At 45.2% G+C, this 19,693-nt stretch overlaps 1 protein-coding gene across 1 annotated transcript in view; it reads right to left on the bottom strand.

Annotated features, from left to right (window-relative positions):
• TMEM266 (transmembrane protein 266) overlaps nt 1–19,693 on the bottom strand; it is a 136,008-nt gene that overhangs the window by 6,410 nt on the left and 109,905 nt on the right. The window contains exons 10-11 of the mRNA XM_024768977.1: nt 19,516–19,693; nt 8,388–8,394 (exon numbers count right to left, since the gene is read on the bottom strand). Coding sequence (XP_024624745.1) covers nt 8,388–8,394; nt 19,516–19,693 — 185 coding nt within the window. The remainder of the gene's footprint in view (nt 1–8,387; nt 8,395–19,515) is intronic.

The raw sequence follows: 19,693 nt of genomic DNA, 5'->3' as shown, positions 1-19,693 counted from the left end.
GTCTCTGCTTCAGGTAGGCCCCCTTCTCCACAACTGACCACTTGGGCTGGAGTTCTGTCCCTATCCACACAGGGGCCCAAGAGCCTTAGAGGGCAGGGGCCACATTTTACTCAGAGTCTCCCCAGCACTTAGCATGGGGCTTGGCGTATACCAGCGGCCAATAAATAGGATGACTGAACAGTGACTATGGCTGGGTCAGGGGCATGCAAGACCTCCCAGGACTATTCCCCTCAGCCTCTGAGATGCTCTTTGCATCCTGCAGCACACAGCCTTGCTCTCAGTCCCTGGTACTTCCTGCCCAGAGACTAGTGACTACTGGGTGTCTGGGAGCTTGAGGGGGAGGGAAGAAAGGCCGGCACAGATGCTTGTGGCCAGGAAGAGGCCATCAGTCAGCCTCAACATGGGGCTACCCACCTTCCATTTAAGAATAATCCCCTGCCCCACAGTTTGTTTTGATTTGGCACCAAGGAGCCCTAGGGCCATGTAGGAACTGCCTCACAGGGAGACTGGGTTGGCTGACCCTGGAGGGGTAGGAAAGAAGGGTTGGTACAAACACAGGCTCCAGGACAAAAGAGCCCAGGTGCCAACCTCAACTGTGCAGACATTTGCTGTGTGGTCTTAGGCAAATCCCTAGCCACTCTGAGCTTCAGCTTCCTCATCTGTAAAATGGGAATAAGAAATATCTACATGCAGGTGAGCTGTATGTTTCACTGAGATAATGAAGGTCAAGTCTAACCTGAGGCTGTTTCTCACCTCCCTGAAAGCCCGGCCCATGGTGCTCCCTGCCAGCCCCAAAATCTTGGGTCGTTTCTGTGGCAGCTGCTCTCAGCTGCCCAGCACCTTTCTTCCTAGGGTGTGAACATTCTGCGAAGCCATCCTGACTAATCCTCCTAAAGCCGGTCAGGTGCTGTGGTGGCAATGCTCATTATGTGGGGTTTGCTCCTTGGGCAGGGCCCCAACCTGCCCAGCGAGGCAGAGGTGGAGCAAAAGGGTGGTGAGTCAGCTGGGCCTCCCATAGGCGACAGGACTGGCCAGCCTGGGGGTGGGGGTCAGGACTGCACACCCACACGTCCTGTGTAGATCCAGGCTCCAAAGCCCAGAGGGAAGCCCTGATTGCTGGTCAGGACTCCCACTCCCAAACTCCAACTTGCTGCTCCACAGCTCAGCAAGCCTCACTGAGCAGGGACACTACTATTCACTGAGCACCTGCTATGTACCAGGCTGAGGGCAGAGTGTATGACTGAATGTTCAGTTCCTCTCAGTGAAGATGTGCTTCCACTACTATTCTCATTTTGGAAAAATTAGGGTTGAGACACAAGACCAGCTGCATAACTTGTGGGGCCCCTTGTTTAAAAATCATTAAGGTTAGGACTTCCTGGTGGCACAGTGGTTAAGAATCCACCTGGCAATGCAGGGGACACGGGTTCAATCCCTGGCCCGGGAAGATCCCACATGCCACGGAGCAACTAAGCCCATGCGCCACAACTACTGAAGCCTGCGTAACTTGAGCCCGTGCTCTGCAACAGGAGAAGCCACCGCAATGAGAAGCCCGCACACCGCAACCAAGAGTAGCCACCGCTTGCTGCAACTAGAGAAAGCCTGTGTGCAGCAACAAAGACCTAATGCAGGCAAAAATAAATAAATAAAATAAATAAACTTATTTTTTTTTAAAAAGCATTAAGGCTCAGAAATAAACCTACCCATGTATGGTCAACTAATTTACAAACAAGGAGCTAAGAATACACAATGAGCAAAGGACAGAATCTTCAATAAGTGGTCCTGGGGAAACTGGACCACTCTCTTACACCATAAACAAAAATTTACTCAAAATGGATTAAGATTTGAATGTAAGGTACCCTCATCCACCAGAGGGAAGACAGCAGAAGCAAGAAGAACTACAATCCTGCAGCCTGTGGAATGAAAACCACATTCACAGAAAGACACACAAAATGAAAAGGCAAAGGAATATGCACCAGATGAAGGAACAAGATAAAATCCCAGAAAAACAATGAAATGAAGTGGAAATAGGCAACATTCCAGAAAAAGAATTCGGAATAATGACAGTGAAGATGATCCAGGACCTCAGAAAAAGAATGGAGGCAAAGATCGAGAAAATGCAAGAAATGTTTAAAAAAGACCTAGAAGAATTAAAGAACAAACACCTAGAAAAATTAAAGAACAAACAAACAGAGATGAAGAACACAATAACTGAAATGAAAAATACACTAGAAGGAATCAATAGCAGAATAACTGAGGTAGAAGAACAGATAAGTGAACAGGAAGACAGAATGGTGCAATTCACTGCTGCAGAACAGAATAAAGAATGAAAAGAAATGAAGAGAGCCTAAGAGACCTCTGGGACAACATTAAATGCACCAACATTCACATTATAGGGGTCCCAGAAGGAGAAGAGAGAGAAGAAGGACCTGAGAAAATATTTGAAGAGACTACAGTTGAAAACTTCCCTAACATGGGAAAGGAAACAGCCACCCAAGTCCAGGAAGCACAGAGAGTCCCAGGCATGATAAACCCAAGGAGAAACATGCCAAGACACATAGTAATCAAATTGACAAAAACTAAAGACAAAGAAAAATTATTAAAAGCAACAAGGGAAATACGACACATAACATAAAAGGGAACTCCCATAAGGTTAACAGCTGATTTCTCAGCAGAAACTCTACAAGCCAGAAGGGAATGGCATGACATATCTAAAGTGATGAAAGGGAAGAACCTAAAACCAAGATTACTCTACCTGGCAAGGATCTCATTCAGATTTGACAGAGAAATCAAAGACTTTACAGACAAGTGAAAGCTAAGAGAATTCATCACCACCAAACCAGCTCTACAACAAATGCTAAAGGAACTTCTCTAAGAGGGAAACACAAGAGAAGAAAAGGACCTACAAAAACAAACCCAAAACAATTAAGAAAATGGTCATAGGAACATACATATCGATAATTAACTTAAATGTAAATGGATTAAATGCTCCAACCAAAAGATGCAGGCTCACTGAATGGATACAAAAACAAGACCCATATATATATGCTGTATACAAGAGACCCACTTCAGACCTAGGGACACATACAAACTGAAAGTAAGGGGATGGAAAAAGATATTCCATGCAAATGGAAATCAAAAGAAAGCTGGAGAGGCAATACTCATATCAGATAAAATAGACTTTAAAGAATGTTACAAGAGGGGCTTCCCTGGTGGCACAGTGGTTAAGAATCTGCCTGCCAATGTAGAGGACACTGGTTCAAGCCCTGGTCCGGGAAGATCACACATGCCGGGCAGCAACTAAGCCCGTGTGCCACAACTAGTGAGCCTGCGCTCTGGAGTCCATGAGCCACAGTTACTGAGCCTGCATGCCACAACTTCTGAAGCCCACGCACCTAGAGCCTGTGCTCCGCAACAAGAGAAGCCACCACAATGAGAAGCCTGCGCACCACAACAAAGAGTAGCCCACACTTGCCACAACTAGAGAAAGCCTGCATGCAGCCATGAAGACCAAATGCAGCCAAAAATAAATTAATTAATTAAAAAAGAATGTTACAAGAGACGAGGAAGGACACTACATAATGATCAAGGGATCACTCCAAGAAGAGGATATAGAAATTATATATGCACCCAACATAGGAGCACCTCAATACATAAGGCAAATGCTAACAGCCATGAAAGAGGAAATCAACAGTAACACAATAATAGTGGGAGACTTTAACATCTCACTTATACCAATGGACAGATCATCCAGACAGAAAATTAATAAGGAAACACAAGCTTTAAATGACACAACAGACCAGATAGATTTAATTGATATTTATAGGACATTCCATCCGAAAACAGCAGAATACACTTTCTTCAGTGCACGTGGAACATTCTCCAGAATAGATCACATCTTGGGTCACAAATCAAGCCTCAGTAAATTTAAGAAAATTGAAATCATATGAAGCATCTTTTCTGACCACAACGCCATGAGATTAGAAATAAACTACAGGGAAATAAACGTAAAAAACACAAACACATGTAACACATGCTAAACAATATGCTAAACAATATGTAACTAAATAACCAAGAGATCACTGAAGAAATCAAAGAGGAAATCAAAAAATACCGATAGACAAATGAAAACGAAAACATGATGATCTAAAACCTATGGGATGCAGCAAAAGCAGTTCTAAGAGGGAAGTTTATAGCAGTACAATCCTACCTCAAGAAACAAGAAAAATCTCAAATAAACAATCTAATCTTACACCTAAAGGAACTAGAGAAAGAAGAACAAACAAAACCCAAAGTTAGCAGAAGGAAAGAAATCATAAAGATCAGAGCAGAAATAAATGAAATAGAAACAAAGAAAACAATAGGCAAAGATCAATAAAACTAAAAGCTGGTTCTTTGAGAAGATAAACAAAATTGATAAACCTTTAGCCAGACTCGTCAAGGAAAAGAGGGAGAGGACTCAAATCAATAAAATTAGAAATGAAAAAGGAGAAGCTACAATGGATACCACAGAAATACAAAACATCCTAGGAGACTACTACAAGGAACGCTATGCCAATAAAATGGACAACCTGGAAGAAATGGACAAATTCTTAGAAAGGTATAACCTTCCAAGACTGAACCAGGAAGAAATACAAAATATGAAGAGACCAATCACAAGTAATGAAATTGAAACTGTGATTAAAAATCTTCCAACAAACAAAAGCCCAGGACCAGATGGCTTCACAGGTGAATTCTGTCAAACATTTAGAGAAGAGCTAACACGCATCCTTCTCAAACTCTTCCAAAAACTTGCAGAGGAAGGAACACTCCCAAAACTCATTCTACAAAGCTACCATCACCCTGATACCAAAACCAGAGAAAGATACTACAAAAAAAGAAAATTACACACCAATATCACTAATGAATATACATGCAAAAATCCTCAACAAAAAACTAGCAAATAGAATCCAACAACACATTGAAAGGATCATACACCATGATCAAGTGGGATTTATCCCAGGGATGCAAGGATTCTTCAGTATACACAAATCAATCAGTGTGATACACCATATTAACAAACTGAAGAATTAAAACCATATGATCATCTCAATAAATTCAGTAAAAGCTTTTGACAAAATTCAACACCGATGTATGATAAAAACTCTCCAGAAAGTGGGTATACAGGGAACCTACCTCAACATAATAAAGGTCATATATAACAAACCCACAGCAAACATCATTCTCAATGGAGAAAAACTGAAAGCATTTCCTCTAAGATCAAGAACAAGACAAGGATGTCCACTCTCACCACTAGGATTCAACATAGTTTTGGAAGTTCTAGCCACAGCAGAGAAGAAAAAGAAATAAAAAGAATACAAATTGCAAAAGAAGTAAAATTGTCACTGTTTGCAGATGACATGATACTATGCATAGATAATCCTAAGGGTGGCATCAGAAAACTACTAGAGCTAATCAATAAATTTGGTAAAGTTGCAGGATACAAAATTAATACACAGAAATCTCTTGCATTCCTATACACTAACAACGAAAGATCAGAAAGAAAAATTAAGGAAACACTCCCATTTACCATTGCAATGAAAAGAATAAAATATCTAGGAATAAACCTACCTAAGGAGGTAAAGGACCTATACTCAGAAAACTATAAGACACTGATGAAAGAAATCAAAGATGATTGATATGGAGAGACATACCATGTTCTTGGATTGGAAGAATCAATATTGTGAAAATGACTACACTACGCAAAGCAATTTACAGACTCAATGCAATCTCTATCAAATTACCAATGGCATTTTTTACTGAACTAGAACAAAAAAAACCCTTAAAATTTGTATGGAGACACAAAAGACCCCAAATAGCCAAAGCAATATTGAAGAAAAAAAACAGAGCTGGAGGAATCAGACTCCCTGACTTCAGACTATACTATAAGGATACGAACAGATAAAGAAGAAGTGGTACATATATAAAATGGAATATTACTCAGCCATATAAAGGAAAGAAATTGGGTCAATTGTAGAGATGTGGATGGACTTAGAGACTGTCATACAGTGTGAAGTAAGTCAGAAAGAGAAAAACAAATATTGTATATTAACGCATACATGTGGAATCCAAAAAAATGGTACAGATGAACCAGTCTGCAAGGCAGAAATAAAGACACAGATGTACAGAACAAATGTATGGACACCAAGTGGGGGAAAGCAGGGAGAGAGGGTGGTGGTGGGATGAACTGGGAGATTGGGATTGACACATATACACTAATATGTATAAAATAGATAACTAATAAGAACCTGCTGTATAAAACTTAAAATCAAATAAGAGTCAAAAAAAAAAAGACTTGAATGTAAAACCTGAAACCATAAAACTCCTAGAAGAAAATATAGGCAGTAGGTAAACTCCTTGACATTGGTCTTGGCAATGCGTTTTTGGATTTGACACTAAAAGCAAAAAGAACTGGGACTATACCAAATTAAAAAGTTTCTGCACAGGAAAGGAAACCATCAACAAAATGAAAGGCAACTTACCGAATGGGAGAAAATATTCGCAAATCATATCTGATAAGAGTTAATATCCAGTATATATAAAGAACTCATACAACTCAATAGCAAAAAAACAAACAATCCAATTAAAAAATGAATCTGAATAGACATATTCCCAAAGAAGACATACAATAGGGCAAAGGTACATGAAAAGGTGCTCAACTTTACTAATCATCAGGGAAATGTAAATCAGAACCACAGAGAGATATCACCTCACACTTGTAGAATGGCTATTATCAAAAGGACAAGAGATAAGTGTTGGAGAGAAGATAGATAAAAGGGAACCCAAGTACACTGTTAGTGGGAATCTACATTGGTGTAGCCACTGTGGAAAACAGTATGGAGGCGCCTCAAAAAACTAAGAACTACCATATGATCCAGCAATTCTATTCCTTGGTATGTATCTGAAGAAAACAAAAACACTAATTTGAAAAGATACATGCACCCCAATGTACATAGCAGCATTATTTATAACAGCCAAGATATGGAAACAACCTAAGTGTCCATCAATAGATGAATGGGTAAAGAAGATGTGATATATACATATACATACATACACACACATATACATACAATGGAATGTTATTCATCCGTAAAAAAGAATGAAATCTTGCCATTTGCAACAACCTGTATGGACCAGAGGGCATTATGCTTAAGTGAAATAAGTCAGACAAAGACAAGGTATGATCTCACTTTTATGTGGAATCTAAAAACAAAACAGGAGGACCTTCAAGATGGCGGAGGACTAAGACGTGGAGATCACCTTCCTCCCCACAAATACATCAAAAATACATCTACATGTGGAACAACTCCTACAGAATACCTACTGAATTCTGGCAGAAGACCTCAGACTTCCCAAAAGGCAAGATACTCCCCACGTACCTGGGTAGGGCAAAAGGAAAAACAGTGACAAAAGAATAGGGATGGGACCTGCACCTCGGCGAGGGAGCTGTAAAGGAGGAAAAGTTTCCACGCATTAGGAAGCCCCTTCACTGGTGGAAATGGGGGGTAGGCAGGGGGAAGCTTCAGAGCCACAGAGGAGAGCACAGCAAGAGGGGTGCAGAGAGCAAAGCAGAGAGATTCCTGCACAGAGGATTGCTGCCGACCAGCACTCACCAGGCTGAGAGGCTTGTCTGCTCACTCACCAGGGTGGGTGAGGGCTGGGAGCTGAGGCTTAGGCTTCAGATGTCAGATCCCAGGGAATGGACTGGAGTTGGCTGCATGAACACAGCCTGAAGGGGGCTAGTGCACCACAGCTAGCCCAGAGGGAGTCTGGGAAAAAGTCTGGAACTCCCTAACAGTCAAGAGACCATTGTTTTGGGGTGTTCGAGGAGAGGAGATTCAGAGCACCGCCTAAATGAGCTTGAGAGATGGTCACGAGCCACGGCTATCAGTGTGGACACGAGAGGCGGGCATGAAACGCTAAGGCTGCTGCTGTAGCCACCAAGAATCCTGTGTGCAAGCACAGGTCCCTATCCACATCTCCCCTCCCGGGAGCCAGTGCAGCCCGCCACTGCCAGGGTCCTGTGATCCAGGGACAACTTCTCCGGAAGAACACGTGGCATGCCCCAGGCTGTTGCAATGTCACGCCGGCCTCTGCGGCCACAGGCTCACCTTGCATTCCGTACCCCTCCCTCCGCCCGGCCTGAGTAAGCCAGAGCCCCCTAATCAGCCATTCCTTTAACCCCCTCCTGTCTGGGCGAAGAACAGATGCCAGAGGGCGACCTACATGCAGAGGCGGGGCCAAATCCAAAGCTGAACCCCAGGAGCTGTGCGAACAAAGAAGAAAAAGGGAAATTTCTCCTAGCAGCCTCAGGAGCAGCAGACTAAATCTCCACTATCAACTTGATGTACCCTGCATCTGTGGAATACCTGAATACACAACGAATCATCCCAAAATTGAGGCAGTGGACTTTGGGAGCAACTGTAGACTTAGGATTTGCTGTATGTGACAGACTAGTAACTGATTTTTATGTTTATCTTAGTATAGTTTTTAGCACTTGTTATCACTGGTGGATTTGTTTACTGGTTTGGTTGCTCCCTTTTTTTATTACTTTTTATATTTTTTTATTTTAATAACTTTATTTTAATTTTTCTTTCATTTTTTTCTCCCCTCTCTTCTGAGCCATGTGGCTGACAGGGTCTTGGTGCTCCGGCCGGGTGTCAGGACTGAGCCTCTGAGGTGGGAGAGCCAAGTTCAGGACATTGGATCACCAGAGACCTCCCGGCCCCACGTTATATCAATCAGTGAGAGCTCTCCCATATATCTCCATCTCAACGCTAAGATCCAGCTCCACTCAGTGACCAGCGAGCTCCAGTGCTGGACACCCCATGCCAAACGAATGGCAAGACAGGAACAAAACCCCACCCATTAGTGGAGAGGCTGCCTAAAATCATAGTAAGTTCACAGACGCCCCAAAACACACCACCGGATGTGGCCCTGCCCACCAGAAAGACAAGATCCAGCCTCATCCACCAGAACACAGGCACCAGTCCCCTCCAACAGGAAGCCTACACAACCCACTGGACAAACCTTACCCACTGGGGGCAGACACCAAAAACAACAGGAACTACAAACTTGCAGCCTTCAAAAAGGAGACCCCAAACACAGTAAGTTAAGCAAAATGAGAAGATAGAGAAATAAGCAGCAGATGAAGGAGCAAAGTAAAAACCCACCAGACCAAACAAATGAAGAGGAAATAGGCAGTCTACCTGAAAAAGAATTCAGAGTAATGATAGTAAAGATGATCCAAAATCTTGGAAACAGAATGGAGAAAATACAAGAAACATTCAACAAGGACCTAGAAGAACTAAAGAGCAAAAAAGCAATGATGAACAACACAATAAATGAAATTAAAAATTCTCTAGAATGAATCAATAGCAGAATAATGGAGGCAGAAGAACGGATAAGTGAACTGGAAGATAAAATGATAACTACCTTAAATGTAAATGGATTAAATGCTCCAACCAAAAGACATAGACTGGCTGAATGGATACAAAAACAAGACCCATATATATGCTGTCTACAAGAGACCCACATCAGACTTAGAGACACATACAAACTGAAGTGAGGGGATGGAAAAAGATATTCCATGCAAATGGAAATCAAAAGAAAGCTCCAGTAGCAATTCTCATATCAGACAAAATAGACATTAAAATAAAGACTATTACAAGAGACAAAGAAGGACACTACATAATGATCAAAGGATCAATCCAAGAAGAAGATATAACAATTGTAAATATTTATGCACCCAACATAGGAGCACCTCAATACATAAGGCAAATGCTAACAGCCATAAAAGGGGAAATCGACAGTAACACAATCACAGTGGGGGACTTTAACACCCCACTTTAACCACTGGACAGATCATCCAAAATGAAAATAAATAAGGAAACACAAGCTTTGAATGACACATTAAACAAGGTGTTAATTGATATTTATAGGACATTCCATCCAAAAACAAGAGAATACAATTTCTTCTCAAGTGCTCAAGGAACATTCTTCCAGGATAGATCATGTCTTGGGTCACAAGTCAAGCCTCGGTAAATTTAAGAAAATTGAAATCGTATCAAGTATCCTTTCTGACCACAACACTATGAGACTAGATATCAATTACAGGAAAAATTCGGCAAAAAATACAAACACATGGAAGCTAAATAATACGCTACTAAATAACCAAGAGATCACTGAAGAAATCAAAGAGGAAATCAAAAAATACTTAGAAACAAATGACAATGAAAACACGACGACCCAAAACATATGGGGTGCAGCAAAAGCAGTTCTAAGAGGCAAGTTTATAGCAATACAATCCTACCTCAAGAAACAAGAAAAATCTCAAATAAAGAACCTAATCTTACACCTAAAGCAATTAGAGAAAGAAGAACAAAAAGCCCCCACAAAGTTAGCAGAAGGAAGAAATCATAAAAATCAGATCAGAAATAAATGAAAAAGAAATGAAGGAAATGATACCAAAGATCAATAAAACTAAAAGCTGGTTCTTTGAGGAGATAAATAAAATTGATAAAAGATTAGCAACAGTCATCAAGAAAAAAAGGCAGAAGACTCAAATCAACAGTATTAGAAATGAAAAAGGAGATGTAACAACTGACAGTGCAGAAATACAAAGGATCATGAGAGATTACTACCAGCAACTATATGCCAATAAAATGGACAAGCTGGAAGAAATGGATAAATTCTTAGAAAAGCAAAACCTTCTGAGACTGAACCAGGAAGAAATAGAAAATATAAACAGACCAATCACAAGCAATGAAATTGAAACTGTGATTAAAAATATTCCAACAGGTGCTTCCCTAGTGGCGCAGTGGTTGAGAGTCCGCCTGCTGATGCGGGGGACACGGGTTCATGCCCCAGTCCAGGAAGATCCCACATGCCACGGAGTGGCTGGGCCCATGAGCCATGGCCGCTGAGCCTGCGCATCCGGAGCCTGTGCTCTGCAATGGGAGAGGCCACAACAGTGAGAGGCCTGCGTACCGAAAAAAAAAAAAAAATCTTCAAACAAACAAAAGCCCAGGACCAGATGGCTTCACAAGCTATCAAACAATCCTATCAAACATTTAGAGAAGAGCTAACACCTATCATTCTCAAACTCTTCCAAAATATAGCAGAGGGAGGAACACTCTCAAACGCATTCTACAAGGCCACCATCACCCTGATACCAAAACCAGACAGAGATGTCACGAAAAAAGAAAACTACAGGCTATATCACTGATGAACATAGATGCAAAAATCCTCAACAAAATACTAGCGAACAGAATCCAACAGCACGTTAAAAGGATCATACACCATGATCAAGTGGGGTTTATTCCAGGAATGCAAGGATTCCTCAATATACGCAAATCAATCAATGTCATACACCATACTAACAAACTGAAGGATAGAAACCATATGATAATCTCAATAAATGCAGAAAAATCTTTTGACAAAATTCAACACCAATTTATGATAAAAACCCACCAGAAAGCAGGCAAAGAGGGAATGTACCTCAACATAATAAAGGCCATATATGAAAACCCCACAGCCAACATCGTTCCCAATGGTGAAAAACTGAAACCACTTCCACTAAGATCAGGAACAAGACAAGGTTGCCCACCCTCACCACTATTATTCAACATAGTTTTGGAAGTTTTAGCCACAGCAATCAGAGAAGAGAAAGACATAAGAGGAATCCAATTCAGAAAAGAAGTAAAACTGTCACTGTTTGCAGATGACATGATACTATACATAGAGAATCCCAAAGATGCTACCAGAAAACTACTAGAGCTAATCAATGAATTTGGTAGAGTAGCAGGATCCAAAATTAATGCACAGAAATCTCTTGCATTCCTATACACTAATGATGAAAAATCTGAAAGAGAAATTAAGGAAACACTCCCATTTACCACTGCAACAAAAAGAATAAAGTACCTAGGAATAAACCTACCTAGGGAGACAAAAGACCTGTATGCCGAAAACTTTAAGACACTGACAAAAGATATTAAAGGTGAGACAAACAGATGGAGAGATATATAATGTTCTTGGATTGGAAGAATCAACATTGTGAAAATGACTATACTACCCAAAGCAATCTACAGATTCAATGCAACCCCTGTGAAACTACCAATGGCATTTTCCAGAGAACTAGAACGAAAAATTTCACAATTTGTATGGAAACACAAAAGACCCTGAATAGCCAAAGCAATCTTGAGAAAGAAAAACAGAGCTGGAGGAATCAGGATCCTGGACTTCAGACTGTACTACAAAGCTACAGTAACCAAGAAAGTATGGTACTGGCACAAAAACAGAAATATAGATCAATGGAACAGGATAGAAAGCCCAGAGATAAACCCATGCACATATGGTCACCTTATCTTTGATAAAGGAGGCAAGAATATACAATGGAGAAAAGACAGCCTCTTCAATAAGTGGTGCTGGAAAAACTGGGAAAGCTACATGTAAAAGAATGAAATTAGAATTATATGGGGAGGGGGAAGGGTAAGCTGTGACAAAGTGAGAGAGTGGCATGGACATATATACACTACCAAACGTAAAATAGCTAGCTAGTAGGAAGAAGCTGCATAGCACAGGCAGATCAGTTCGGTGCTTTGTGACCACCTAGAGGGGTGGGATAGGGAGGGTGGGAGGGAGACATAAGAGGGAGGGGATATGTAGATATATCTATACATATAACTGGTTCACTTTGTTATAAAGCAGAAACTAACACACCATTGTAAAGCAATTTTACTCTAATAAAGATGTTAAAAAATAAAATAGAAAATAAAAACAGAACAAAACTAAAAAGAAACAGATACAGAGGACTGATTGGTGGTTCCCAGAGGCAGGGGCTGGGGTGTGGGTGAAATGGGTGGGTGAAAGAGGTCAAAAGGTACAAACTTCTGGTTATAAAATAAATGTCATGGGGATATGATACAGCCTGGTCACTATAGTTAATATTGTATTTTATGTTTGAAAGTTGCTAAGAGAATAAATCTTAAAAGTTCTCATGACAAGAAATAAAATTCTGTAACTATGTATAGTGATGGATGTTAACTAGGGTTATTGTGACTCTGCAGTATATACAAATATCGAATTATTACCTAGTATACCTGAAACTAATGTCAATTATATATGTCAATTATACCTCACTGAAAGAAAAAAAGCATTAAGAATTTCAAGAGTGACAGCAGAGCATCGAACCAAATGTGAGGCCCTTGGTGACTGTATGGGTCACCCCACCATAAAGCCAGACCTGCTCAGAGAGTTTAAGTAACTTGTTCAAGGCCAAGTTGAGATTCAAACCCAGCCCTGAGTCTTAAACCCACGTCCTTCCCTCAGTACCACCCACACCAGCTCTGCCCTGTCAGCTGCCTCGCTGCCCAGTTCTAGTTCTATAGCTCTGGGGCTCCCCGGGGTCCCCAGGGGCCCCCATCAGGCACACACATCAGAGGCCAGTGATGGCAGAAACCCCGGCTTGCCTCCATTGGCACACAGGCCCCTCCTCTCCCAAGGTTAAACACTGGTGCCAGCTCTGCGGGCCTGGTGCACCTCTGGGGGGGTTTCTCTGAGCGCTGGTGCAGCACGGGGGGACGCCGAGGCTCACTGTGATATATGGTGAAAGCTGCGGCACTCCCACCAGGGGCTGTAATTCAGAAGTTATGGGTGAGCTTCAAGACTAATAAATTTGGGAGGGAAGTATTAATGACTACACAGGGGCACTGTGAACTTGGCAGGCCCCAAAGCCTGCAACTTTGCCACCTGGGTTTTAAAAATGATTTGTGCTGGAGCAAGTTTAAACAGAAGCTGGTCGGCATTAGTCTGACTGTGACCTGCTGGCAACTGTTGAGACTGCAGGAGCCACTTCTGCCCGGGCTGAGGATGGCACTCCCGCCCTCCTGGGCTGCCATCCCCCCCCTGGAGCAAGGCCCTTGCCCAAGGGTCCTGAGACTTATCGCTGTTGTCTGCAGGTTAATCCCCAGATGGTCTGTGTACTAGTGTGATATGGTGAGCTTCAGGGCCCTCGCTGGCCTGAAGGTTATGGTGAGCAATGAACGTTGACCTTTCTCCGTCTCCAGCGTGGCCCAGACCACCGCTAGCTTGTCTAGCCGTAATTTCTAATGACGTGGAAATCCCTCCCTGGACACAGCTCCTGGTCAAAGAGAGATCAGCTGGGGTGCCCTGTCTCCCTGGCCCATCTGAGGCTGTGAATCATGCATGCCACTTGCTAGCCCCCCAGGCTTCTGCCCTCTGCCTCAGAGGCACTGCCTTTTCTATTGACAGCTCTGGGGGTTGGTCATCAAGTGGCAGACCAGGAATGCGCTATGCTCTACGGAGTGGGCTGGGGCAGGCAGGTGTGCATCTAGAGAGCTGGGAGGTAGGGGGTGTCACAGAGGAGATAAAGGAGAGCAGGGGTGGGATTCTAGGACTAGATGGGAAGGGCATTTGCAACTGCTCCCAGGGGTGCACGTTTGCCACCTCTATGGGAGGCCTGAGTGCCTCATTCAGGCACGCCTTAGTTTCCGGGAGGGTCAGCACAGACCCCATAACACCCTAGCTGGCACATGCAGCCAGTCACTTTCTCCCTTCTTATTCTGTGTCCCTCCACTTCCTCCTGGAAGTTGCCCACTATGGGGACTGCAGAGAGAGGAGGAACAGGGTAGAGAGGGAGGCACTCAAAGCTTCACAGCACTAGAATGTGTGGGATTATTTTAAAGGCTGTGTTTGTTTGCAGACTCTCTGACCCCCGATCTTGACTCCCTGTGAATCCCAATGTGGCATCAGGTGTCCAGGGTCTGGAGGTCATTGGCTGGGGGATAGCAACGGCCATGCTGTTATCTCAAGAGCTCAGTCTCCTGATGAGAGAGACAGAGAGGTGCTGCAGAATGTGTGGCTGTACTGGAGGTGCTCAGCTGAGCTCAGGTGTTTCAAGGTGGGCTCAGCTGAAGACAGAACAGCACCGGGCAGGCTCAAGCATCAGGTGAGCAGCTGCCATGGGCAGGGCAAGGAGGCTGACCACTAGGGAGAGCAAGGAAGCGGCTGCTCCCGCCCCCTCTGCTCCATCAGGAGGAAGGTCCTGTGATGGACCAGGAGACTGTAAACCTGCTCTTTGCATCCTTGGAAAGCAAGACAAAGTGGGCAACAGCTGCCACTGACTTCCAGGAGAACTTTCAAAAAGAAGATTCTTATATTCTTGTTATATTATATTCTTTTATTCTGGATTCCATAAGCACCAGCATGGGGAGCTGAAAGCCAGGAGTGGGGTTTTTGGAGTGGGCTATTGCCAGATGCCCCCGAGCTCCAAGAGAAAACCCAGGATTGCAGGACCCAAGGGAAACAAGTGATGTCCACAAGCCTTATTTTGTTCTTCGATCAGTTATGGGCTTGCAGATTACATTCCATGCAACAGACTTTAAGGGGAGCCTGCTGAGGGCCAGGCGCAGTGGGCCCCGAAGATAAAGTGTGGGAGCGACTTGGCATACTTGGGGCCTAGTGAGAGATCGTATAAGGTCTCAGGAGAAGGGTGTGGTGACTGGGAGCTCACTCTGGGACGGGTTTTAAGGATGTTTAAAGAAGTTTGGCAGGCAGGCCTGTCCTGCCAGTGAACAACATGTGGAAAGGCTCAGAGACTTACTTCTGCGCAGAACACTTCCCAAACGCAAAGATGTTTCACTCAGCTAGAGTGCAAGTGAAGACAGAGTGCAGACTGGAAGGAAATGAGATGGCGGGGGTCGGGGGAGTGGCCAGCCTGGGACAAGACCATCAAGGGTCTTATATGCCACCTGTTAGGAGTGGAATCATTGCGTCCTACCCCCCAAAGTCATATGTTGAAATCCTAACCCCCAGTACCTCAGACTGTGATTTCCTAATTTGGAAATGTGATTGTTGCATATATAATTAGTTAAGATGAGGCTGGACTTCCCTGGTGGCAGAGTGGTTAAGAATCCGCCTGCTGGGCTTCCCTGGTGGCGCAGTGGTTGAGAATCTGCCTGCCGATGCAGGGGACACGGGTTCGAGCCCTGTTCTGGGAAGATCCCACATGCCGTGGAGCAACTAGGCCCGTGAGCCACAACTACTGAGCCTGCATGTCTGGAGCCTGTGCTCTGCAACAAGAGAGGCTGCGACAGTGAGAGGCCCACGCACCACGATGAAGAGTGGCCCCCACTCACTGCAACTAGAGAAAGCCCTCGCACAGAAATGAAGACGCAACACAGCCAAAAATTAATTAATTAATTAATTAATTTTTTAAAAAAAGAATCCACCTGCCAATGCAGGAGACACGGGTTTGAGCCCTGGTCCGGGAAGATCTCACATGCTGCGGAGCAACTAAGCCCGTGCGCTACAACTACTGAGCCTGCGCTCTAGAGCCCACGAGCCACAATTACTGAAGCCCGCACGCCTAGAGCCCATGCTCCGCAACAAGAGAAGCCACTGCAATGAGAAGCCCATGCACCACAAGGAAGAGTAGCCCCTGCTCACCGCAACTAGAGAAAGCCCGTGCGCAGCAACGAAGACCCAATGCAGCCAAAAATAAATAAATGTATTAAAAAAAAAAAAAAGATGAGATCATACTGGAGTAGGATGGGCCCCAGACCCAACATGACTAAGGTCCTTATGAAAAGGGAAATTTGGACACAGACACACACTGAGGGAGAACACCATGTGAAGAGAAGGCAGAGGTCAGAGTGATGCTTCTACAAGCTAAGGAATGCCAAGGATTAGCAGCAAAGCACCAGAAGCTGGGGGAGAGGCCTGAAACTGATGCTCCCTCACAGCCCTCAGAAGGAACCAACCCTACCAAGACCTTAATCTCAGACTTCCAGCCTCCAGAACTGTGAGACAGTAAACTTCTGTTGTTAAAGCCACCCAGTTTGCAGTACTTTGTTTCGGCAGCCCTAGGAGATACCAGCCAAGGTGTTAACTCAGGGAGCGACATGAAGGATTTATGAAAGATGACTGTGTGTGTGTAGGGGGGGACAAAGGACTGAAGAGGGCACCTATGGGGGCAAAGCTGAGGTCAGGGAGCCAGCCGAGGTCCAGAGATAAGGAAGGCTGAACAATGCACATGGAAAAGGGGAATGTTTCACGATATATGTAGGCAGTAAAACCGGAAGGAACTGGTGACGAGTCAGGATCTACAAAGTCCTAGAAACCCGGAGTAAAGGCAGGACTCAAACAAGCTACAGCTGAACACAAATGAATGTCAAAATGCACACAGGGGGTACAGAAAGTGCGCTGCCCAAGGATGGGCCGCAGGGACACGGGGCTCGACAGAGCCATGTGGGCCTGGGTCACCTGTGAGCTCAGGCCAAGCAGCCATCACAAGGCTCAGGAGTTTTCTGGCCTTGTCACAGGGGTCTTGGGTCCAGAAAAAAGGCAGGGGTGGCCCCTCGACACTCTGCCCTGGTCTTGCAGCTCCCCAAGAACTGCGTGACTGAAACACTGGGACGCTCGGGGGGGGGCAGGACAGCAAGAACTTGGAGAGCTTGTCCCCTGAGGACTGGTTGTGGGAATGCAGGTGACAGTCTCTGGAGGAGAAAACACTCAGAGGCCAGTCTCTGAAACGATATCTCAGCTGGGAGGGCACCCACCAGGCCTATATATAAAAGCTTCGTCCATGTGGGAGAGGTGGGTGCCGGGGGCGGACCTCAGCACAGCCTGAGGAAGAATTTTCTAACAGGCAGAGCCATCTGATGTTGGGTTGGCATGGGCTTCTCTGGGAGGTTCAGGGTACCTATTCTTAGAGGAAGGTAAAACTCTTGGCAGGTGTAATAGATGGGATTAACGTATCAGCTGAAGAGCTGGACTCAGAATTCCCTCCTACCCCCCAAATTCTACAGTTCTAAGGTTGGAAGGTCTCTCAAAACATCCTAATAGCAATCACCCCGCTCCCCAAAACCTGTTCACAGTGCCTTACAGCCTACAGAGCTTTCTCACATCCATCAGTTCCCCAGACTTCCTGTAAGGCAGACAGAGCTGGAGTGATGAGTCCACTTTGCAGAAGGGAACACGGAAGCCCCAAGTCACAGAGCCGGGGAGTGGCAGAGTCTGGAGCTCTGGCTTCCTGCTGCCCAACCTGCCCAGCCCTGCTGGCTGCCGCTGCCCTGGCAAGGAGCACACAGCACGCCAAGGCAAAGCGGGCCCCAGATCAAGCTGGAGTTTAGGATCACACAGCCTCGGTTCCAAGCCCAGCACCTCCATTTCTTTTGTGTGACCCCATGAAATTCTCTCGACCCCTTTGGGTCTGAGTTTCCTCCTCCGTATGAGAGAAAGGAGGTGTGAGGATGAAATGAAATCACACTGTAAAAAGCTTCTCTTGGAGGGGTTTGATGAATCTTAGTTCCCTTACCTTTAGGTAAAAAATGGGGACCCAAAAATGTATTCTGAATTATTAGGGGACATCGATACTTAAAAAAAATATCTTGGTAAAGTGAAGAAATCCCTTAACCATCATTTTAGTGATAACATTTTCAGGTGCAAGTTGGGGCAGGGAGGACTCAGACATGAGCGTTCATGTTCAGGCTCCCAGGATTCCCCCGGGGCTCCAGCAAGACCACAGATCTCCCCCGCTGTGCCCCCTGAGCCGAGGCTGATTCCTGGCCTGAGCCCATGAGAACACAGTCTCTCCAAACCTCCCAAAGGCCCAAACCTGACACGGCTGCATCACCAGGTGAGGGTACTTTCACCCCCAATCACGAAATAATACCACCTGACATTTGCAGGACTACTTTGCAATTCTGGAAGCCACTTTCACCTGCTTCCTGGAGCCTCACAACAACCCTGTGGGGAAAGCTCAGCATTGTTCCCATTTGACAGCTGGTGAAACCAAGACCCAGAAAGGTTAATTCCCCTCTACAAGGTGACACAGCTGGTCTTCTACAGAGTATTCTGCCCTAGGGTACAGCCGGCACTCCCATTCCCACCATCATCACCTGCCCATCAATTTACTACCATCCCCAAAGCATAGGTTCTGGGGTGTTCTGGGCCCCAGGCCTGAACTTACTATCTGGGCCTTAGTGGGCTGGGCAGTCCAGTAGGAAAGTCCTAGGCATCTGGCCGGAAGCCTAGCTCTGCCATTTATTACTGAGGCACCTTTGGACAACTTTTCTGGGTCGCAGTTCCTTCATCCATAAAGTAGGAAAGTCAAGCCTTCTGCAGGCGGTTACCGCGAGGACTGGGGAAATAGTGCACGCAAAGCAGCCAGTGGCCCACAGGCATGAAATGAGTACACGCCACTGAGATCATGTAGAGGTCGGGTCAAGGGAGCTTACCTGAACGCTTTCTCCGAGGCTCAGAAAGGTAGTCCCGGGGGCACTGATCTGAGGGTCACCACCACCGCCACCGCCACAATCGTGGGCCGAGATGGGGGCACGGTCCTGCCAGGAGGCGTGCTCCAACTCCGGGAAGCTGTGCACAGAGCCCTAGGGCAGGGGTGGGGACGGGGCTCCCCACGACGGGACTGGGGAGGCCGCGGGCGGGCTCCCCTTGCACGGGCTGCAGCTCCTCCACGACGCTCTCATCCGCGGTCTCCTCGGCCCACGTACCGGCCTCCACCACCTTGTAGCGGCTGCGCGGCTGGCTGAGCACGTGAGGGGCCTGCAGCGCCGCCTCGCGCTCGGCCGCCAGGTCTAAGTCCTGCTGCGCCAGGTGCGCCCGCAGCTGCCGGATC

Source organism: Neophocaena asiaeorientalis, unplaced genomic scaffold (assembly GCF_003031525.2).
Source record: "Neophocaena asiaeorientalis asiaeorientalis breed wild unplaced genomic scaffold, Neophocaena_asiaeorientalis_V1.1 scaffold879, whole genome shotgun sequence".
NCBI lineage: Eukaryota > Metazoa > Chordata > Mammalia > Artiodactyla > Phocoenidae > Neophocaena > Neophocaena asiaeorientalis.
This window is presented reverse-complemented; position numbering and strand designations above follow the sequence as displayed.